The sequence below is a fragment of the Pseudophryne corroboree genome, chromosome 6 (genome assembly GCF_028390025.1).
Source record: "Pseudophryne corroboree isolate aPseCor3 chromosome 6, aPseCor3.hap2, whole genome shotgun sequence".
NCBI classification, from domain to species: domain Eukaryota; kingdom Metazoa; phylum Chordata; class Amphibia; order Anura; family Myobatrachidae; genus Pseudophryne; species Pseudophryne corroboree.
The window spans coordinates 325,653,664-325,676,696 of NC_086449.1; the positions used below are offsets into that span (position 1 = coordinate 325,653,664).

At 47.1% G+C, this 23,033-nt stretch overlaps 1 protein-coding gene across 3 annotated transcripts in view; it reads left to right on the forward strand.

The window, feature by feature from the left end:
• Positions 1 to 23,033, forward strand: part of AP3B2 (adaptor related protein complex 3 subunit beta 2) — a 198,906-nt gene that overhangs the window by 34,047 nt on the left and 141,826 nt on the right. For 2 of the 3 annotated variants that reach the window (XM_063926332.1, XM_063926331.1), the window contains exon 1: positions 18,489 to 19,659. The exons of the other annotated variant lie outside the window; for it this stretch is intronic. In XM_063926332.1, the coding sequence (XP_063782402.1) occupies positions 19,433 to 19,659 (227 nt within the window). In that variant the 5' untranslated portion in view covers positions 18,489 to 19,432. Of the gene's footprint in view, positions 1 to 18,488; positions 19,660 to 23,033 lie in introns of those variants that run through there. 3 annotated transcript variants of the gene reach the window in all.

Here is a 23,033-nt window from a genome sequence, read left to right on the forward strand (position 1 = left end):
CAAAGTCCTCCTCAGTCATCTACAACTGACGGTGACTTTCCTGCAAGCCCACGGGTGGCAAATAAATTGGAAAAAGTCCTCACTAGTCCCAGCTCAGAGCATGGTGCACCTAGGGGCACTTTTGAATATACATAGTCAGAGACTGTTCCTGTCTCCAGAGAAAGCCCTGAAACTTCAGGACAGGATAAGGCGCTTCCTTCATCACCCCAGAGTGTCGATACACTCAGTGATGCAAGTACTTGGCCTGATGGTGTCGTCCTTTGACATGGTAGGTAGGTAGAGTACGTGCAATTTCACTCTCGTCCTCTGCAACAGTTGATCCTCTCCAAGTGGGACGGCCTGCCTCATCGGATCAGATACCAGATGGTCTTGTTGACTCTGAAGGTGGTCTCGACTCTAGAGGTTTGTCTGTCGCTGTCTTGGTGACTCCAAGACCAGCAATTGAGCAGGGTCCGTCCATTCTCGATCCCCAACTGGGTTCTACTGACAACGGAAGCCAATCTGCAGGGATGGGGAGCGGTGTTGGAGCAACACTCGTTTCAGGGTTGTTGGACCAAGGAGGAATCACTCCTCCTGATCAACATTCTGGAGCTGAGGGAAGTGCTTATTGCACTGACTCATCCTGCCTCTGGTACGGAACAGGCCTGTTGAGGTACAGTCGGACAATGCCAATACGGTGGCATACATAAACCATAAAGGCAGCACTCGAAGCCGCATGGCAATGATGGAAGTGTCAAAAATCCTTTGTTGGGCGGAACACCATCTGCCAGCCATATCGGCAGTGTTCATTCTGGGGGTCCTGAACTGGGAAGTGGTCGCTCCGGAGAGTGCAGCCTTGATCCAGAACTCCTCGTGGACAGGTGGGGCCTACTGGACGTAGACCTCATGATGTCTCGACACAATCACAAGGTTCCGAGCTTCGGATCATGAACCAGCGATCCTCAAACAGTGTTCATGGACGCACTGGCAGTTCCGTGGAATTTTCAGCTGCCATACGTATTCCCCCCGGTGTCACTTCTGCCCAGGTTACTGTGGAAGTTCAAGCAAGAAGGAAGAATGCTGATTCTGGTCACTCCTGCGTTGCCGAGACGGTATTGGTTCTCAGACCTACAGGGTCTCTCGTCAGAGCGTCCCCTTCTACTTCCTCACAGCCAAGACCTGGCTCTACCCGGACCTGGCCAGACTGGCTTTGACAGTGTGGCTCTTGAAACATCACTCCTGAGGGCCAAAGGATTTATTGAGGCGGCTGTTCAGACTATGCTGAGGGCCCGCAAACCGGCCTCTGTCCGGATTTATTACGGGGTATTACTTCACCTGGTATGCTGATAAGAATTATGACGCTTTCAAATTCAGAACTTCCAGAATTCTGGCTTTTCTGCAAAGAGACTTAGACTTAGGTCTTCGCCTGGCTCCCTCAAAGATCTGCCTTGTCAGTATGGTTTCAGCCCAAGATTGCCTCTATACCTGATGTTCATATGTTTACTTGGGGTGTTCTACATATTCAGCGTCCCTATTTCCCCCCAGTGGCTCCATGGGACCTGTCTATTGTATTAAAAGCCCTTCAAGAGTCTCCATTGAGTCGGTGGATCTCAAATGGCTCACGCCCATGGTGCTGTTTTTGCTGGCTATTGCCTCTACAAGATGGGTGTCAGACTTAGGCGCTCTGTCCTGTCATCCACCCTTTCTAATTTTTAACTGTGACAGGGCGGTTCTATGAACTGGACCCGGTTATTTGCCTAAGGTTTTGTCATCATTTCACCTTAACCAAGAGATTGTGGTCCCAGCCTTTATGTCTTCGGATTTGTCAGCCAAAGAACGTTCTTTGGATGTGGTAAGGGCTCTCCATGTCTATGTGGACAGGACTGCTTCCATTAGATGGTCGGATACCCTCTTTGTCCAGTTTGGTTTCCACAAACGTGGCTGGCCTGCAAACAAGCAAACCTTGGCCAGTTGGATTAGAATGGTGATTGCACAAGCCTATAAGCACGCTAGATGCCCAGCTCCTGCTGCAAATAAGACCCATTCTACCCGGTCTGTTGGACCTTCAAGGGTGACCTGCCGTGCCGTGTCCGCAGAACAGTTGTACAGGGCGGCCACGTGGTCCTCAGTGAACACGTTTCTTAGGTTCAATACCTTTGATACCTTTGCCCCCAGGACGTTCCTTTGGGTGCCGGATTCTCACATCCGCTAAGGCGTGTCCCCTCCCTTGAGGTACTGCTTTAGGACATCCCCGATGTTTCCCTGTGGAAACCTGTGTACCCTGCTGCAGAAAAGGAGAGTTATGGTAGACTTACCATTGTTAACACTCTTTCTGCGAAATATACAGGGTTCCACAGGGCGCCCACCCTGACGCACCTAGCTTCTTTGGGTTTGTATGGCATTAGCCACTGGTACCTTCTCCTGTTATGAGAATGTGTTCTTATGTGACTAACATCTGCCTTCTCTCTTGATTGCTCCTGCATTTGACTGGTTATCAAAACTGAGCTCTCAGTGCCTGAAGGCGGGGTTACAGAGGAGGCCCCTATGCATCCTGGGACAGCTAAAGCTTTGCCTGTTGGTGCCTCTGGATCCAGATCCACTCTACATCCTGATGTTTCCCTGTGGGACCCTGTGTACTTCACAGAAAGAGTGTTAACAATAGTAAGTCAACCATAACACTCCTTATTGCCCTAATAGTGGCAATAAGAAATTCTATATATTGAGTTTAAACCTCAAAATACAGAAAATGGGCCCCTTAATGTATTTTTCTTCTTATACACTTATCTATATTCCCCATAGTGTCCTCTATTCTGTTTTTTGCATAAATGTCTGCGTATGTGTGTGTGTGTGGATAGATAGATAGATAGATAGATAGATAGATAGATAGATAGCGATATCTATGTCATCAGGTAGGTGGTGTGGCAGGTAAGAGGGCAACATTCAGCGATATAGAAATTAAATTATATCTTCCCCCCCAATTAAAAACGTTGTGGCATCCCTGCTCTACTGAGTGGCATAATGTGAATGGGCATTACTGTGCGGCCTAACATGAATAGGGGTCTCTACTGTGTGGCGTAATGTGAATAAGGGGCTCTAATGTGTGGCGTAATGTAAATATGGGGCTCTACCGTGTGGCGTAACGTGAATAAGGGGCTCTAATGTGTGGCATAATGTGAATAAGGGGCTTTAGTGTGTGGCATAATGTGAATAAGGGTCTCTACTGTGTGGTGTAATGTCAATACGGTGCTCTACTGTGTTGCATAATATGAATATGGGTCTCTACTGTGTGGCGTAATGTGAATATGGGGCTCTACTATGTGATGTAATGGGAATAAGGAGCTATACTGTGTGGTGTAATGTGAATAAGGGGCTATACTGTGTGGTGTAATGTGAATAAGGGGCTATATTGTGTGGCATAATGTGAATAAGGGACTCTACTGTGTGGAGTAATGTGAATAAGGGGTACTACTGTGTAGTGCCGTAACTAGACATTTTAGCGCTGTGTGCAAGAAACGGCATTGGCGCCCCCCCCCCCTTATGTAAAATATGGGCAGTGCGTGCAAAATATTTAGGGGCGTGGCTTCATAGGGAAGGGTTGTGGCCACAAAATAATACCAATTCATACTACGGTGCACAGTAGTCTGCATTATTCAAATTACGTCGCACAGTAGCACCACTACACCAGGTAGAGTCCCTTTTACACATTACGGCAGCTAGTCCCCCTTTTTACACATTACGGCAGCCAATCCCCCTTTTTACACATTACGGCAAACAGCGTCCCCCTTTTTACACATTACGGCAGACAGCGTCCCCTTTTTACACATTATGGCAGACAGCATCCCCGTTTTACACATTGCGGCAGACAGCGTCCCCTTTTTACACATTACGGCAGACAGCGTCTCCCTTTTTACACATTACGGCAGACAGCATCCCCTTTTTACACATTACGGCAGACAGCGTCCCCTTTTTACACATTATGGCAGACAGCATCCCCTTTTTACACATTACGGTAGACAGCGTCCCCTTTTTACACATTACGGCAGACAGTGTCTCCCTTTTTACACATTACGGCAGACAGCGTCCCCTTTTTACACATTACGGCAGACAGCGTCCCCCTTTTTACACATTACGGCAGACAGCATCCCTTTTTACACATTACGGCAGACAGCGTCCCCTTTTTACACATTACGGCAGACAGCGTCACCCTTTTTACACATTACGGCAGACAGTGTCCCCTTTTTACATATTACGGTAGACAGCGTCACAATCAGCAACACAAGCTCTTCCAGAGGCTCTGGATCTCTTCTCCTTCCTCAACCACACCAGCTCGGCAGCTCCTCGCTGTGCAGCAGTAGGGGCAGGGCAGTGTGGGAGAGACATCTGACGTCATCACGTGTCGTCTCTCCCGAATTGCAGGGGAGGGTGGCCGAGCCGGCGTTCAGGCCAGGGCTGCCGCTGGGCCAATGAGAAGAGCAGCCTGACACACACCTCAGCCGCAGCGGTGCCGGGACCTTACAGCAGCAGCGGCGGCTTCAGAGGCACAAAGGTGGGCGGTACCTTCAGCGGGACACAGGTGGGCGGGAGGCGGCGGCTACGGCGGGACACAGGCAGGCAGGCTGGCGGCGGCTTCAGCGGGAAACAGTCGCCGCCGCCTTCAGCAGTGAGTCTGGACCCGGAGCTAGCGGCCATGCGGGTGTGATGCCCGATGGTGCACCCTCAGTGCATTTGCGCTGTGGGCAAGGCACCATTGGCACACACCTAGTTACGGCTCTGCGTACTGTGTATCATAACATGAATAAGGAAACTACTGTGTGACATAAAGTGAATAAGGTGGACTACTGCCCAGGCGTCTCAAAGGCCATCAGGGGCTCAAAAACGCCCGCTACCTCAGATGGCAGACACAGATGTCGACACGGAGTCTGACTCCAGTGTCGACGAGGTTGAGACATATACACAATCCACTAGGAACATCCGTTGCATGATCTCGGCAATGAAAAATGTGTTACACATTTCTGACATTAACCCAGGTACCACAAAAAAGGGGTTTTATGTTTGGGGAGAAAAAGCAGACAGTGTTTTGTTCCCACATCAGATGAGTGAATGAAGTGTGTGAAGAAGCGTGGGTTCCCCCGATAAGAAACTGGTAATTTCTAAAAAGTTACTGATGGCGTACCTTTTCCCGCCAGAGGATAGGTCACGTTGGGAGATATCCCCTAGGGTGGATAAGGCGCTCACACGTTTGTCAAAAAAGGTGGCACTGCCGTCTTAGAATACGGCCACTTTGAAGGAACCTGCTGATAAAAAGCAGGAGGCTATCCTGAAGTCTGTATATACACACTCAGGTACTATACTGAGACCTACAATTGCCTCAGCATGGATAGTGCTGCTGCAGCATGGTCTATTACCCTGTCAGGACAGGGATACTATTTGCTAACCATAGAGCATATTAAAGATGTCGTCTTATATATGAGGGATGCACAGAGGGATATTTGCCGGCTGGCATCCAGAATTATTGCAATGTCCATTCTGCCAGGAGGGTATTAGGGACCCGGCAGTGGACAGGCGATGCTGACTTTAGAAGGCACATGAAGATTCTGCCTTATAAGGGTGAGGTATTGTTTGGGGATGGTCTCTGGGACCTCGTATCCACAGCAACAGCTGGGAAGGAAAAAATTTACCTCAAGTTTTCCTCACAGCCTAAGAAAGCACCGTATTATAAGGTACAGTCCTTTCGGCTTCAGAACAGCAAGCGGGTTAAAGGCGCTTCCTTTCTGCACAGAGACAAGGGAAGAGGGAAAAAGCTGCACCAGACAGCCAGTTCCCAGGATCAAATATCTTCCCCCGCTTCCTCTGAGTCCACCGCATGACGCTGGGGCTCCACAGGTGGAGCCAGGTGCGGTGGGGGTGCGTCTCGGGAACTTCAGCGACCAGTGGGCTCGCTCACAGGTGGATCCCTGGGTTCTGCAAGTAGTATCACAGGGATACAAGCTGGAGTTTCGGGGCGACTCCCCCTCGCCGTTACCTCAAATCAGCCTTGCTTGCTGCCCTCGTGGAGAGGTAGTACTGACGGCAATTCACAAGCTGTACTTCCAGCAGGTGATAATCACGGTACCCCTCCTTCAACAAGGCCGGGGTTACTATTCCACAATGTTGTGGTACCGAAACCAGACGGTTCGGTGAGACCCATTCTAAAATTGAAATCCTTGAACACTTATATACGAAGGTTCAAGTTCAAAATGGAATCGCTCAGGGCGGTTATTGCAAGCCTGGACGAAGGGGATTACATGGTATCACTGGACATCAAGGATGCTTACCCGCATGTCCCCATTTACCCTCCTCACCAGGAGTACCTCAAAATTGTGGTACAGGACTGTCATTACCAATTCCAGACGTTGCCGTTGGTCTGTCCCCGGCACCGAGGGTATTTACCAAGGTAATGGCCGAAATGATGTTACTTCTTCAAAAAAAGGGAGTTATACTTATCCCGTACTTGGACGATCTCCTTATAAAGGCGAGGTCCAGGGAGCAGTTGTTCGTCGGAGTAGCACTATCTCGGGAAGTGCTACAACAGCACGGCTGGATTCTGATTAGTCCAAAGTCGCAGCTGGTCCCTACGACGCGTCTACTGTTCCTGGGTATGGTTCTGGACACAGAACAGGAAAAAGGGTTTCTCCCAGGGGAGAAGGCCAAGGAGTTGTCATCTCTAGTCAGAGACCTCCTAATACAAATACAGGTGTCGGTGCATCAATGCACGCGAGTCCTGGGAAAGATGGTAACTTCTTACGAAGAAATTCCATTGGGTAGGTTCCATGCAAGGATCTTCCAGTGGGATCTGTTGGACAAGTGGTCCGGATCGCATCTTCAGATGCATCGGCTGATAACCCTGTCTCCATGGGCCAGGGTGTCGCTGTTGTGGTGGCTGCAGAGTGCTCATCTTCTAGAGGGCCGCGGATTCGGCATACAGGACTGGGTCCTGGTGACCACAGATGCCAGCCTTCGAGGCTGGGGGGGCAGTCACACAGGGAAGAAACTTCCAAGGACTATGGTCAAGTCAGGAGACTTCCCTACACATAAATATTCTGGGACTAAGGGCCATTCACAATGCCTTAAGTCAGGCTAGACCCCTGCTTCAACACCAGCCGGTGCTGATCCAGTCAGACAACATCACGGCGGTCGCCCATGTAAACCAGCAGGGCGGCACAAGAAGCAGGATGGTGATGGCAGAAGCCACAAGGATTTTCCGATGGGCGGAAAATCATGTATTAGCATTGTCAGCAGTGTTCATTCCCGGAGTGGACAACTGGGAAGCAGACTTTCTCAGCAGGCACGACCTCCACCCGGGAGAGTGGGGACTTCATCCAGAAGTCTTCAAAATGATTGTACACCATTGGGAAAGGCCACAGGTGGACATGATGGCGTCCCGCCTCAACAAAAAGCTAAAAAGATATTGCGCCAGGTCAAGGGACCTTCAGGCGATAGCTGTAGACGCTCTGGTAACACCGTGGGTGTACCAGTCGGTGTATGTGTTCCTTCCTTTGCCTCTCATACCCAGGGTATTGAGAATACTAAGAAGGAGAGGAGTAAGAACTATACTCGTGGTTCCGGATTGGCCAAGAAGAGCTTGGTACCCGGAACTTCAAGAAATGATCTCAGAGGACCCATGGCCTCTGCCGCTCAGACAGGACCTGCTACAGCAGGGGCCCTGCCTGTTCCAAGACTTACCACGGCTGTGTTGGACGGCATGGTGGTTGAACACCGGATCCTAAAGGAAAAGGCATTCCGGAGGAAGTCATTCCTACGCTGATTAAGGCTAGGAAAGATGTGATTGCAAAATATTATCACCACATATGGCAAAAATATGTTGCTTGGTGTGAGGCCAGGAAGGCCCCAACGGAGGAAATTCAACTGGGTCGATTTCTGCACTTCCTACAGTCAGGAGTGACTACGGGCCTAAAATTGGGTTACGTTAAGGTCCAGATTTCGGCTCTGTACATTTTCTTCCAAAAAGAACTGGCTTCACTGCCTGAAGTTCAGACTTTGGTTAAGGGAGTGCTGCATATTCAGCCACCGTTTGTGCCTCTAGTGGCACCGTGGGATCTCAACGTGGTGTTGGATTTCCTGAAGCCGCATTGGGTTGAGCCACTTAAATCCGTAGAGCTAAAATACCTCACGTGGAAAGTGGTCATGCTGTTTGCATTGGCGTCGGCCAAGCGTGTATCAGAATTGGCGGTTTTGTCATGCAAAAGCCCTTATCTGATTTTCATATGGATAGGGCGGAATTGAGGACTCGTTCCCAATTCCTTCCTAAGGTGGTATCAGCTTTTCATGTGAACCAACCTATTGTGGTGCCTGCAGCTACGTGGGACTTGGAGGACTCCAAGTTACTGGACGTAGTCAGGGCCTGGAAAATATATGTTTCCAGCACGGCTGGAGTCAGGAAAACTGACTCGCTATTTATCCTGTATGCACCCAACACGCTGGGTGCTCCTGCTTCTAAGCAGACTATTGCTCGCTGGATCTGTAGCACGATTCAACTTGCACATTCTGCGGCTGGACTGCCGCACCCTAAATCTGTAAAAGCCCATTCCACGAGGAAAGGGGCTCTTCTTGGGCGGCTGCCCGAGGGGTCTCGGCTTTACAACTTTGCCGAGCTGTTACTTGGTCGGGTTCAAACATTTTTGCAAAAGTATACAAGTTTGATACCCTGGCTGAGGAGGACCTTGAGTTTGCTCATTCGATGCTGCAGAGTCATCCGCACTCTCCCGCCCGTTTGGGAGCTTTGGTATAATCCCCATGGTCCTTACGGAGTTCCCAGCATCCACTAGGACATCAGAGAAAATAAGATTTTACTCACCGGTAAATCTATTTCTCGTAGTCCGTAGTGGATGCTGGGCGCCCGTCCCAAGTGCGGATTGTCTGCAATACTTGTATATAGTTATTGTTTAACTAAAGGGTTATTGTTGAGCCATCTGTTGAGAGGCTCAGTTATTATTCATACTGTTAACTGGGTATAGTATCACGAGTTATACGGTGTGATTGGTGTGGCTGGTATGAGTCTTACCCGGGATTCAAAATCCTTCCTTATTGTGTCAGCTCTTCCGGGCACAGTATCCTAACTGAGTTCTGGAGGAGGGTCATAGGGGGAGGAGCCAGTGCACACCAGGTAGTCCTAAAGCTTTCTTTAGTTGTGCCCAGTCTCCTGCGGAGCCGCTATTCCCCATGGTCCTTACGGAGTTCCCAGCATCCACTACGGACTACGAGAAATAGATTTACCGGTGAGTAAAATCTTATTTTTTGGCATGCTTTCCCTGCTTCAGTTATGGAGGGGGAAACCAATACTACACCAAAATGTGTAGTTACAGGGTGCACCGATGTGTCCTTCTCTGTGTTCAGCATCCCTGCCCTAAAAAAATCTTACAGTGAACACTATCTAATACTAACCCAATAAAGTGACAGCTTTAGCCTATCTTTTCTGTGTGCTTTAAATGCCAGGACCTATTTTTAGTCCCAGTCCAGCACTGACTACACCTTAGGTGGCCTTGCTGATCCTCTGTCAAGTTTGGAACAAACGGGAAAGAAGTGGAAAGAAACATAGGGGGAAAGGTAGAGAAAGAGAGATGGTGTAAAGAGGGGGAGAAAAAGGACAGGGAAAAAGGGGAAAACATATGCAAAGGGAAATATTGGAATTTATAACCGCAGTGTTTTAGAGATATTAAGAAGTATTGGGAGCGTATGAGCCAGCCTGGTGAGCTTGTGCTGCAGTAGAGAATACAATGTATGTTTTGTCCATTTAGCGGTGTCTCATTTGTATGGGTTTTAAGACATGATATACAAAGAATTGGAACTGTGACCATCTTTATTAATGTGAATATCATGGCATGTAAGAACACAAAAAGCCCACAAGAGGGTGCTTTATGCAAATGTACTGTATGTATCACTGAGCAAAAGGGAGCATCACCTACCTACCCCTAACAATCTCTCCTTCACTCCAACAATTATATATTTGTATTGATTTCTCTGACGTCCTAGTGGATGCTGGGAACTCCGTAAGGACCATGGGGATTAGCGGCTCCGCAGGAGACTGGGCACAAAAGTAAAGCTTTAGGACTACCTGGTGTGCACTGGCTCCTCCCCCTATGACCCTCCTCCAAGCCTCAGTTAGATTTTTGTGCCCGGCCGAGAAGGGTGCACACTAGGGGCTCTCCTGAGCTTCTTAGTGAAAGTTTAGTTTTAGGTTTTTTATTTTCAGTGAGACCTGCTGGCAACAGGCTCACTGCATCGAGGGACTAAGGGGAGAAGAAGCGAACTCACCTGCGTGCAGAGTGGATTGGGCTTCTTAGGCTACTGGACACCATTATCTCCAGAGGGACCGAACACAGGCCCAGCCTCGGAGCTCGGTCCCAGAGCCGCGCCGCCGGCCCCCTTACAGAGCCAGAAGCAAGAAGAGGTCCGGAAAAATCGGCGGCAGAAGACATCCTGTCTTCACCAAGGTAGCGCACAGCACTGCAGCTGTGCGCCATTGCTCCTCAGCACACTTCACACTTCGGTCACTGAGGGTGCAGGGCGTTAGGGGGGGGCGCCCTGAGCAGCAATAAAAACACCTTGGCTGGCGAAAATACATCACATATAGCCCCCAGGGCTATATTGATGAATTTTAACCCCTGCCAGATTCCACAGAAAAACGGGAGAAAAGGCCGCCGAGAAGGGGGCGGAGCCTATCTCCTCAGCACACTGGCGCCATTTTCTCTCACAGCTCTGTTGGAGGGAAGCTCCCTGGCTCTCCCCTGCAGTTACTACACTACAGAAAGGGGTTAAAAAAGAGAGGGGGGCACTAATTAGGCGCAGTATAACAATACAGCAGCTATAAGGGGAAAAACACTTATATAAGGTTATCCCTGTATATATATATAGCGCTCTGGTGTGTGCTGGCATACTCTCCCTCTGTCTCCCCAAAGGGCTAGTGGGGTCCTGTCCTCTATCAGAGCATTCCCTGTGTGTGTGCTGTGTGTCGGTACGTTGTGTCGACATGTATGAGGAGGAAAATGAGGTGGAGGCGGAGCAATTGCCTGTAACAGAGATGTCACCCCCTAGGGAGTCGACACCTGAGTGGATGAGCTTATGGAAGGAATTATGTGACAGTGTCAGCTCTTTACAAAAGATTGATGACATGAGACAGCCGGCGACTCAGCCTGTGCCTGTCCAGGTGTCTCAAAAGCCATCTGGGGCTCTAAAACGCCCGTTACCGCAGATGGCAGATACAGACGCCGACACGGATACTGACTCCAGTGTCGACGATTAAGAGACGAATGTGACTTCCAGTAGGGCCACACGTTACATGATTGAGGCTATGGAAAATGTTTTTACACATTTCTGATAATACCAGTACCACTAAAAAGGGTATTAGGTTGGGTGAGAAAAAACTGCCTGTAGTTTTTCCTGCATCTGAGGAATTAAATGAAGTGTGTGATGATGCGTGGGTTTCCCCCGATAAAAACTGTTAATTCCTAAAAAGTTATTAGCATCATACCCCTTCCCGCCAGAGGATAGGGCACGTTGGGAAACACCCCTTAGGGTGAATAAAGCGCTCACACGCTTGTCTAAACAGGTGGCACTACCGTCCCCGGATATGGCCGCCCTTAAGGAACCTGCTGACAGAAAGCAGTAAAATATCCTAAAATGTATATACACTCACACGGGTGTGATACTGCGACCAGCAATCGCCTCAGCCTGGATGTGCAGTGCTGGGGTGGCTTGGTCGGATTCCCTGACTGACAATATTGATACCCTAGATAGGGACAGTATATTACTGACTATAGAGCATTTTAAAAGATGCATTTCTATATATGCGTGATGCACAGAGGGATATTTGCCGACTGGCATCAAGAGTAAGTGCGCTGTCCATTTCTGCCAGAAGAGGGTTATGGACAAGACAGTGGTCAGGTGATGATGATTCCAAAAGGCATATGGAAGTATCGCCTTATAAAAGGGAGGAGTTATTTGGGGTAGGTCTAACAGACCTGGTGGCCACTGGAAACAGCCAATTCCCAGGAACAAAAGCCCTCTCCCGCCTCCGCAAAGTCCTCAGCATGACGCTGGGGCTTTACAAGCGGTCTCAGCCACGGTGGGGGCCCGTCTCAAGAAATTCGAGACGTCTCCCCCTCGCCGTTTCATAAAGTCTGCTTTACCGAAGTCTCCCTCAGACAGGGAGACAGTATTGCAAGCCATTCACAGGCTGTATTCCCAGCAGGTGATAATCAAGGTACCCCTCCTGCAACAGGGAAAGGGGTACTATTCCACACTATTTGTGGTACCGAAGCCGGACGGCTCGGTGAGACCATTTTTAAATCTAAAATCCTTGAACACTTACATACAAAGGTTCAAATTCAAGATGGAGTCACTCAGAGCAGTGATTGCAAACCTGGAAGAAGGGGACTATATGGTCTCTCTGGACATCAAAGATGCTTACCTACATGTCCCAATTTACCCTTCTCCAAGGGTACCTCAGGTTTGTGGTACAGAACTGTCACTATCAGTTTCAGACGCTGCCGATTGGATTGTCCACGGCACCCCGGGTCTTTACCAAGGTAATGGCCGAAATGATGATACTCCTTCGAAAGAAGGGAGTTTTAGTTATCCCTTACTTGGACGATCTCCTGATAAGGGCAAGATCCAGGGAACAGTTGGAAGTCGGGGTAGCACTATCTCAGATAGTGCTGCGGCAGCACGGTTGGATTCTCAATATTCCAAAATCGCAGCTGATCCCGACGACACGCCTTCTATTCCTAGGGATGATCCTGGACACAGTCCGGAAAAGGGTGTTTTCTCCCGGAGGAGAAAGCCAGGGAGTTATCCGAACTAGTGAAACCTCCTAAAACCAGGCCAAGTGTCAGTGCATCAGTGCACAAGGGTCCTGGGAAAAATGGTGGCTTCCTACGAAGCAATTCCATTCGGCAGATTCCACGCAAGAACTTTCCAGTGGGACCTGCTGGACAAATGGTCCGGATCGCATCTTCAGATGCATCAGCGGATAACCCTGTCACCAAAGACAAGGGTGTCTCTCCTGTGGTGGTTGCAGAGTGCTCATCTTCTAGAGTGCCGCAGATTCTGCATTCAGGACTGGGTCCTGGTGACCACGGATGCCAGCCTGAGAGGCTGGGGAGCAGTCACACAGGGAAAAAATTTCCAGGGCTTGTGGTCAAGCCTGGAGACATCACTTCACATAAATATTTTGGAGCTAAGGGCCATTTACAATGCCCTAAGCCAAGCAAGACCTCTGCTTCAAGGTCAGCCGGTGCTGATCCAGTCGGACAATATCACGGCAGTCGCCCACGTAAACAGACAGGGCGGCACAAGAAGCAGGAGGGCAATGGCAGAAGCTGCAAGGATTTTTCGCTGGGCGGAAAATCATGTGATAGCACTGTCAGCAGTGTTCATTCCGGGAGTGGACAACTGGGAAGCAGACTTCCTCAGCAGGCACGACCTCCACCCGGGAGAGTGGGGACTTCACCCAGAAGTCTTCCACATGATTGTAAACCATTGGGAAAAACCAAAGGTGGACATGATGGCGTCCCGCCTAAACAAAAAAATTGGACAGGTATTGCGCCAGGTCAAGGGACCCTCAGGCAATAGCTGTGGACGCTCTGGTAACACCGTGGGTGTACCAGTCAGTGTATGTGTTCCCTCCTCTTCCTCTCATACCAAAAGTACTGAGAATTATAAGACGGAGGGGAGTAAGAACTATACTCGTGGCTCCGGATTGGCCAAGAAGGACTTGGTACCCGGAACTTCAAGAGATGCTCACGGAGGACCCGTGGCCTCTACCTCTAAGAAGGGACCTGCTCCAGCAAGGACCCTGTCTATTCCAAGACTTACCGCGGCTGCGTTTGACGGCAGGGCGGTTGAACGCCGGATCCTGAAGGAAAAAGGCATTCCGGATGAAGTCATCCCTACCCTGGTCAAGCCAGGAAGGATGTAACTGCAAAGCATTATCACCGCATTTGGCGAAAATATGTTGCGTGGTGCGAGGCCAGTAAGGCCCCGATGGAGGAATTTCAACTAGGTCGATTCCTGCATTTCCTGTAAACAGGAGTGTCTATGGGCCTAAAATTGGGGTCCATTAAGGTTCAAATTTCGGCCCTGTCAATTTTCTTCCAGAAAGAACTAGCTTCACTACCTGAAGTTCAGACGTCTGTAAAAGGGGTACTGCATATACAGCCTCCTTTTGTGCCTCCAGTGGCACTTTGGGATCTCAATGTAGTTTTGGGGTTCCTAAAGTCACATTGGTTTGAACCACTTGAATCTGTGGAGTTAAAATATCTCACATGGAAAGTGGTCATGTTGTTGGCCCTGGCCTCGGCCAGGCACGTGTCAGAATTGGGGGCTTTATCCTGTAAAAGCCCTTATCTGATTTTCCATTCAGACAGGGCGGAATTGAGGACTCGTCCTCATTTTCTCCCTAAGGTGGTTTCAGTGTTTCATCTGAACCAACCTATTGTGGTACCTACGGCTACTAGTGACTTGGAGGACTCCAAGTTGTTGGACGTAGTCAGGGCCTTGAAAATATATGTTTCCAGGACGGCTGGAGTCAGGAAATCTGACTCGCTGTTATCCTGTATGCACCCAACAAGCTGGGTGCTCCTGCTTCTAAGCAGACTATTGCTCGTTGGATTTGTAGTACAATTCAGCTTGCACATTCTGTGGCAGGCCTGCCACAGCCAAAATCTGTAAAAGCCCATTCCACAAGGAAGGTGGGCTCATCTTGGGCGGCTGCCCGAGGGGTCTCGGCGTTACAACTTTGCCGAGCAGCTACTTGGTCAGGGGCAAACACGTTTGCTAAATTCTACAAATTTGATACCCTGGCTGAGGAGGACCTGGAGTTCTCTCATTCGGTGCTGCAGAGTCATCCGCACTCTCCCGCCCGTTTGGGAGCTTTGGTATAATCCCCATGGTCCTTACGGAGTTCCCAGCATCCACTAGGACGTCAGAGAAAATAAGAATTTACTCACCGGTAATTCTATTTCTCGTAGTCCGTAGTGGATGCTGGGCGCCCATCCCAAGTGCGGATTGTCTGCAATACTTGTACATAGTTATTGTTACAAAAATCGGGTTATTATTGTTGTGAGCCATCTTTTCAGAGGCTCCTCTGTTATCATGCTGTTAACTGGGTTCAGATCACAGGTTGTATGGTGTGATTGGTGTGGCTGGTATGAGTCTTACCCGGGATTCAAAATCCTTCCTTATTGTGTACGCTCGTCCGGGCACAGTATCCTAACTGAGGCTTGGAGGAGGGTCATAGGGGGAGGAGCCAGTGCACACCAGGTAGTCCTAAAGCTTTACTTTTGTGCCCAGTCTCCTGCGGAGCCGCTAATCCCCATGGTCCTTACGGAGTTCCCAGCATCCACTACGGACTACGAGAAATAGAATTATCGGTAAGTAAATTCTTATTTTTATATATATATGTTATTTGGTGCCTATTATCTCTTCCCTCCCCTAATGTGTGTTTCTGCACCCTGGTTGATTTTGTGCATACCTGTTGGTTTATTGCTACATATCAACAAATAAATAGCTTGTAAATGTCAAAGCAGTCAGAAATATTTTATATTGGTATCAAACCTAATGGGGTTTTTAAAAAATTTTTTTTTACACCAATGCTTTTTCTACAACTTTTCAGATGTTTTTTTATTTGCTGCTAAACAGACCCCTATATAGTATTTGGCCTTAAGAACCTACAGAGTGAATGATTTGTTTATCTTCAGCCTTACTTACCGGCTCCTCCATTTCTGTTTTCTTCTTCCTCTGTTCTTATTTAGTTCTTTTTTTCTGTCTTCGGGGCCTATTTATCAACTAATTTTTGCGGGATATACCCTGAAAACACCCATTTTCTGGTTAACGTGCAAATATTAAATATTACCCCAATGTAAGATGGAGAGACAGCAGCAGATATCTCCATACATTTCCGTCAGTGGCCACAGCCCCCATAGGTTTCTGTGAGGGCTGTAAAGCCGTCAGCTTTACCCAGCTCTATTCTGGAGCTTGGCCCTGGCAGGTAACACCATCTTTGTAGTCTATGGTCTACACACTGCATACTTTTTCCCCACTGCTGCCCACTCGCAGCACAGTGGAAAAGGGGTGTCAGGGAACATCATCCAGTGCACCGGGCAGAACATTGTGATATTGTAGCCTCACTTTACCATACGTTAAAGGGCTGGGACAGCAGCTGTACTACCCCTACGGCATTGCGCCCCGACAGTGACACCAGCTGCACCACCCTTGCTATAGACTTATATGTATGTATGTATGTATGCATAGCCGCTTTGGTCGGGTGTGGTATACAAGATCTACAATGTCTAGGTCAACATGGACAAAAGGTCGACATATGAAAGGTCAACATTGGAAAAGGCGACATGGACAAAAGGGGTGAAATGGTAATGGTCGACGCAAAAAAGGTAGACACACTTTTTTTTTGCATTTTCGGGGTTAGTGTGGATAGTTTTTCCATCTGGGATCTCCATTTGTAGAAACGCATCCCCTCGCTCGCCCGCTTCTCTTACCAGGCACGGTGTCTCGCTTCACTCGACACAAGGTTACTAAAGGTTATGATTTGTGACATAGATAGTCAGGATGGAAAAAGTCCAAAAACATAACCCCCCTCAAAAAATGTGTCTACCATATCGGTGTCGACTTTTTGTCCATGTTGACCTTTTGTCAATGTCGACGTAATGCATGTAGAATATATGAAGTCGCCCTATTGTCCATCGACCTAGACATTGACGACCTATGATCTAGATCCCACGTTGGTCGACTCGTAAAAGTAGAAAGTACAAAAAGTCAACAGGGTCAAAATGTCAACATGGAAATGGCCGACATAAAAATGGCCACACAAGTTTTTTTATATGTTTTGTGTCAGTTTGCAGGCTCACTTCATTTACCACACTTTGGGCAAAGTGCTATCAATGTGTTTGGCACATGTTACTGTTCCCAATCGTAGTCGACGTGGATAAAAAAACAAGCAAAAGTTGAAAAAAGGGAAAACCCCACAGAAATTTGTGTGGACCACATGTGTGTTGACCATTGTCTTTTGTACCTGTCGGTCTTTTGACCTGTCTACCTTTTGCATTTCAGCCTTTTGACCCTGATGACCTTTTGACCCTGTCGACCATATGCTTGTTGAACATATGATGTCGACCTTTTGACTGTTAGTGTCTATCCATAGTCCGGAACTCAGGCAAACGATATGTCTGTGAATATGATTTATTTTCAGATATATCGGTGTATCTAGATGTGTGGCGGTCCACCCGTACACTTGGTTTGGGGGCTGACTGCAAATTGAAATGCCTTCCCGGCTGTGATGTGAGACCAACACATCATAAGGGCAATTGATAAATGTACATGCTTACCTGGATCTGCCGCTACGTCAGCGCGACGGCGGGTCTGCCATGAAGTTGTGACGGTGTGTACCTTACACACTTGCTGAGATATAGTTTGTACAGCAGACGTACGATATATCGCCCTGGCCATTGGCTTGTGCATACAGCTAATATGTTTGTGAATGACATCGTTCACAGATTTATCACACTGGCTATGCAGCACTACAGATGCCGATATATCTTGTAGATATATTGGTACATCTGCCTGTGTGTATGGTCAACTCATTGACCAACCCATATGCCTGCTGTAGGAACCGTGAATAGTGACATCGCCAGGTACGTTGGGTGGTGATTTGGTAAGTGTGTATACACAACTCGTTTTTGCAGAACACTTAATAAATCCTTGGATTGGTCGGCCCGTTGTTAAGGTGTGTACCCCGCCTTATGCTGGCTATACATCAGGATGACCAGCATTAGAAGCAAGTCGTCTCCGATTTCTCCCTGCAGCTCCCCGGCGTATGATATCGTAAAGGTCTGACTTTGTACCTTACGATCTATCGTACGACCTTTAATTCACCACTACCTAGATTGCCTGATCATATGAGCTGCACACATGATCAGAGGATGCGACGTTTGACCCACTGGGCCGCGCGTCACATCGCAATCGTACATGAACACTGCACGATTTGCACACGATGCATCAACTTGTCCGACGACAATGTTCAACATGTCCAAATCCTGCATTCGTACCCGATATCGTCCTAGTGAATGGCCAGTTTAAGACTACTAATTGTAAATAATTAAATTATGTCTGGATAGTTTAGTATTGTTTGGAGAATATAAGTCTAATATATGTAACCTAATTAGGGAAGAAATTCACTAAACTACAGGAATTTCCATAGGGATTCGCATGAATGTGAGGTTTGTTTCTTAATTTCTCTGACTTTTATATTCTATAATATTATTCGATGAATAATATTCGGGCTAGACTGGGGAATTTGTGAGAATTTCAAAGAGGCAGTGTGTGTAGCACATCATCCAGGCTGAGTCATGTTCCCAGAGATATGCTCTAATAGATGTGTGTGTGTGGGAGGGGTGGGAGAAGCTGGAGGAGGGGAATGACCTGCAAACGTGGCTGAGAGAGTGCCTGAAACAGGATCAGCTGGCAGGACAGGCGTAAAGAACAGACTACAATTTTAGGATGTAACAGAAGATAAACTGAAAGATAACAGAAGAGTGGGACAATGGGAAATCCAGGATAGATGACTGTAGCGTGGCAATAAGAAAATACTGGCATGACATGTGAGGGAATGATAAAGAAATGATGAGAATTGGGGAGTGAAGAAAAGAAGGAAGGTAAGGAGAAGAGCAGGATAAAAGGGGTAGAGGAGGAAAACAGAAGAGGTAAAGGCAGGTGAAGCAGCGAAGGAGAGGATGAAGTAACCTGACCACACATAGTGAAAGAAATGAAATCAGATAGGCAAGGAGTGACTAGGAGGTTGGCAAACAAAAAAGGAGGAAAAATGGAGGGAGGGGGTCTGTAATCTGACCCTCACTATAAAGGTGTATGGTGGTTGTTCAGAGCACTGTATTCATAGATGAAGGGGACACATAGACAGACTACATCCTCAGAAGTCACAATGAATATTCCTCTCAAGATAAAACCCTCCACCCCTAAGCATGAGTAGACCCCTAATTATGGCTCTGATGCATTATCGGGTCCTGCTTAGTTAGAGAAAGACGTATACTGAAGAAGCTATAAGGCATATTTACCTGTACAGATATCTTTAATAGAACATCTACTGGTCATATTGGCCAATTCACCGGCATTTTCCACTGGTTTACAGAAGCAGCACTGCCAGAAGGACCTGCCAGAGATACCTGCTGGATATTACACTGAAGTGACTGGTTATACCTAACATCCCTCTGAATCTAAATTCCACAGTGACCACCAGGAGCTGCATCCTGTGTACCCATCCACACCCTGAAACCTGCCTCTGGTTCTATCAAATATTTCATCCTGTCCCTGTATTATAGTCTTTTACTGAACACACCTGGATCATACCTCTCGTTGCATTCTGTCAAATATGAAGCCCATGCAGAGGTTCTTGCAGTTGCCAGTGACAGCTGTCAATATGGTAAAGAATCACCGATCAGAGGAGGCAAAGAGCCCTGTTCTGACCCCAGATGGGGGAGTCCAAACATTTTACAATGCACTACAAGCAGATGAGCTGAAATTACTCAAATCTACGAAAGCAGACACCGAAAGCAGCATGGAAAACAGTGGATCTAGCTCTCATTGTCAGCCTGTGCGGTATGGAGCCACTGTAATACCTAAGTGTATGTAGGATCATACTGGGATAACTTGTGTTTTTAAAGGGAAGGCCTGCATAGATGCTCTTGCACCAAACATCACCTTTAATACAGGGCACTTAAAATACTTGCTGCATCTATATATTATATATTTATTACAAGCATAACACTTGCACTATGTAGCATACTTCTGTGTAAGTGCCCTGTATCGAAGGTAAGGTATTAATGCTGTTATTGTAAAATAATAGAAATATGCTAAAACTTTATCCTTTTTGTTTAGTATTTTGTTACAGCACCATTTGAAGCCTGTAAAAGAAATACTATATCTAATTTGTTTATACTTTGTCATCTCATTCACAGTCGTCTTATCTATTTCTAATACCTTGTAGCGAACTCTTCAGTTATATCTTCCAGTATTTTCTGTAAATGATTACTTACAAGAAATCGGAAAGGCCAATGTCACTCTGTGCAGCACTATTTTGTCACTTTCTGTCAGGATTACATGGCTTGGTAAATACAGGTCACTACGTGTATACCCTGAACAGGACACAGTGCAGGGGATTCTGAGCTGGAAAGTAAATAGAAGTGATGACAAGTACATCTCTCCATGTACCAGACTCCAGGTAGTAATGACAGCAAACACTGCAAGGCTACATCCAGGACATCTTAAATCCAGTGGTAGAGATTTATCAAACTATATAAAGAGGCAAAGTGGCATTGTTGGCCATATTCTTCCAATCATTTATGTACTGCATTCTATTAAATTATAACTAGAATGTGGTTGGTCAATATGAATAACTCCTCCACTTGTCCTCCAATGTGGTGCGGCCAACATGTCAATTGTATGAGAGTTTGAGCTGGCTCTCTGTTTAGAGTTAAAATCTTTTAACACTTTTGTTAACACTATGCATTGATTAGGTTACAAAACAATTAGGCTATACTTTGAAGATTTCATTTTTTATTTTTATCTTAACCAGAATCACCTATATAAAGCATTGTGAGGCTGATTACCCACAGTGTATGTCAAACTCAGTGAGGTTTGATATTCGTTGTTTAGCAATTGAAGGGAGTTCCATTTCCATTCTCTAATATTAAAATAAAAAATAAAAAAAGCACGTAGTATAGTATCAGTGGGTAAGACACCTAGAGAAGAGGGGTCTGTTGTTTTTCTAGGACATGTGAAGGCCTAGGTGGAGGGATATTTAGGTCCTCTGTTACCCATTACTAGGAAGTACTTGTAATCTGTCAATCAGAGCTTGATCTGTGTAGTAGATTGTAGTGTCAAGATTCTGCTTTGCATTAAGTTCCCAGCCAGTATCAAGCTGCCCCTGTGATATTTTATTAATGAATATGGCACTAAGAGGTTTTCTATAATTGAGATAAATGTTGATAGAAAATCATCCTTTCCCCCTGTTTTTACTAAATCTTGTGTCATTGGTCATTGGTATCACCCTGCTGGCAGCAGTACTAGAATTACATGAATATGAAATGTCACAGGCCAGTGTTGTTCTCGTACCTGATATGTACAGTAAGTAATTTTATTTTGTCATTAACCAGTGTGGATTATGCAAGTGTCAGTAATATGTAAATGGACAGTGAGACAAGTCTACCTAGTGGTGGAATGTCACAGATGGAGCCAGCACAATATAAGCTCACTCAGAGAAGACGCATGTCATTTTTCATTTGACTTGATGCAAGCTAGAATCATATGGTGCAGCATTACTGAGTCAGGGCCTGTCTACGATACTGGATGATACAGAGACTCACACTGCTATGTCACTTCTCCAGGTTCACTGTTACTCCTTACTGGACAATTCATATTACTTGCATTTTCCAGTTTCTCATTGGCTAAACGTGTTAGATGTCCAGATAACATGAGGTCGTCATTTGAAGTAATTTTCACATTATTATAATTCATGTTCCCTCGTTATGATTAATTTTATGAAGTGTTAAGAATTTTTTGTTTTCCCCAAAAATAGCAGTAACATAAAGGTTTCCTCCCCATGCCAGGAGTAAGCCCAGATTTATATGGTTTGCATTATAATAGCATATGTACAGTATATTTATAAAAGATTCCTAGACATTGGGGCTGATTCTGTGTTGGACGCTGCTGCAACTGCATTTACTCTTTTACCATAGTGACCAACCTCGTGTCTGAATGCACAAGGCCTGGGACACCCACTTTGAGCAGCTGCAGGCACAACCATTGGAAGCAGCATCAGCACTTTCACTAGCCCCATGCTAGGTGCAGAACCTATGTCAGTGGTTGGTCTCCAATGTACACGATTAAGCTCCTGAGTCTGAAACCACTGGTGTCACATGCCCACAACACTCCTATAGCATGCCTATAAGGCGGTATATATTTGTGCATCTGCATAAACACCTGCCAGTCGCTGCCTAGGAATGCCCAATAGAATCTAGAGTCCATGCAGCTTAATCGGTCCAGCAACTCGGTGCGCAGACACCATGAGATAGATCCTTGCCAGCGTATGTGAACATCTGCATTGTGTGCAGGACATCTCAGAATCAGCATCTTCCTAGAACTTATAGATCAATAAGATAGAATACTGTTTAGCTGTCTTTTAGTAGAGCTAGGTTTACTAATACCCCTTTCAGACCTCCAGCTTGTAACCTCCAGCTTGAGTTATAGCACACGAGCGCGCATAGGGGGTCATTCCGAGTTGATCGCTCACTAGCAGTTTTTAGTAGCCGTGCAAGCGCTATGCCGCCTCCCACTGGGAGTGTATTTTAGCTTAGCAGACTTGCGAACAAAAGGATCGCTGAACGGCTCAAAAATAATTTTGTGCAGTTTCTGAGTTGCTTCAAACTTACTCAGTGCTTGCGATCACTTCAGACCATTCAGTTCCTGATTTGACGTCACAAACACGCCCTGCGTTCGCCCAGCCACGCCTGCATTTTTCCTAACACTCCCTGAAAACGGTCAATTGACACCCAGAAACGCCCTCTTAGTGTCAATCATTCTGCGGCTGCCAGTGCGACTGAAAAGCATCGCAAGACCCTATGTAAAACGACATCGTTCGTTGTTAAAGTACGCCGCACGTGCGTATTGCGCAGCATACGCATATGCAGAAGTGCCATTTTTTTTTTTTTGCATCATCGCTGCACAGCGAACGAATGCAGCTAGCGAACAACTCGGAATGACCACCACAACCCGGGTTGCTGTGCGGTCTGAAAAGGCCCAGGGGAAATAACCCAGGTCGAGCACCCCAATATTTCAACCCTGGTAGCATTGTTTAAACCTTGGTCGCTGTGCGGTGTGAATGGGTTGCCGGGTCGATGCGATCTGTTTCCCATTCACACTGTATGAACAGACGGCGCTCGGAGATCATCTGATCACCAAGCGCCGCCTCCGTG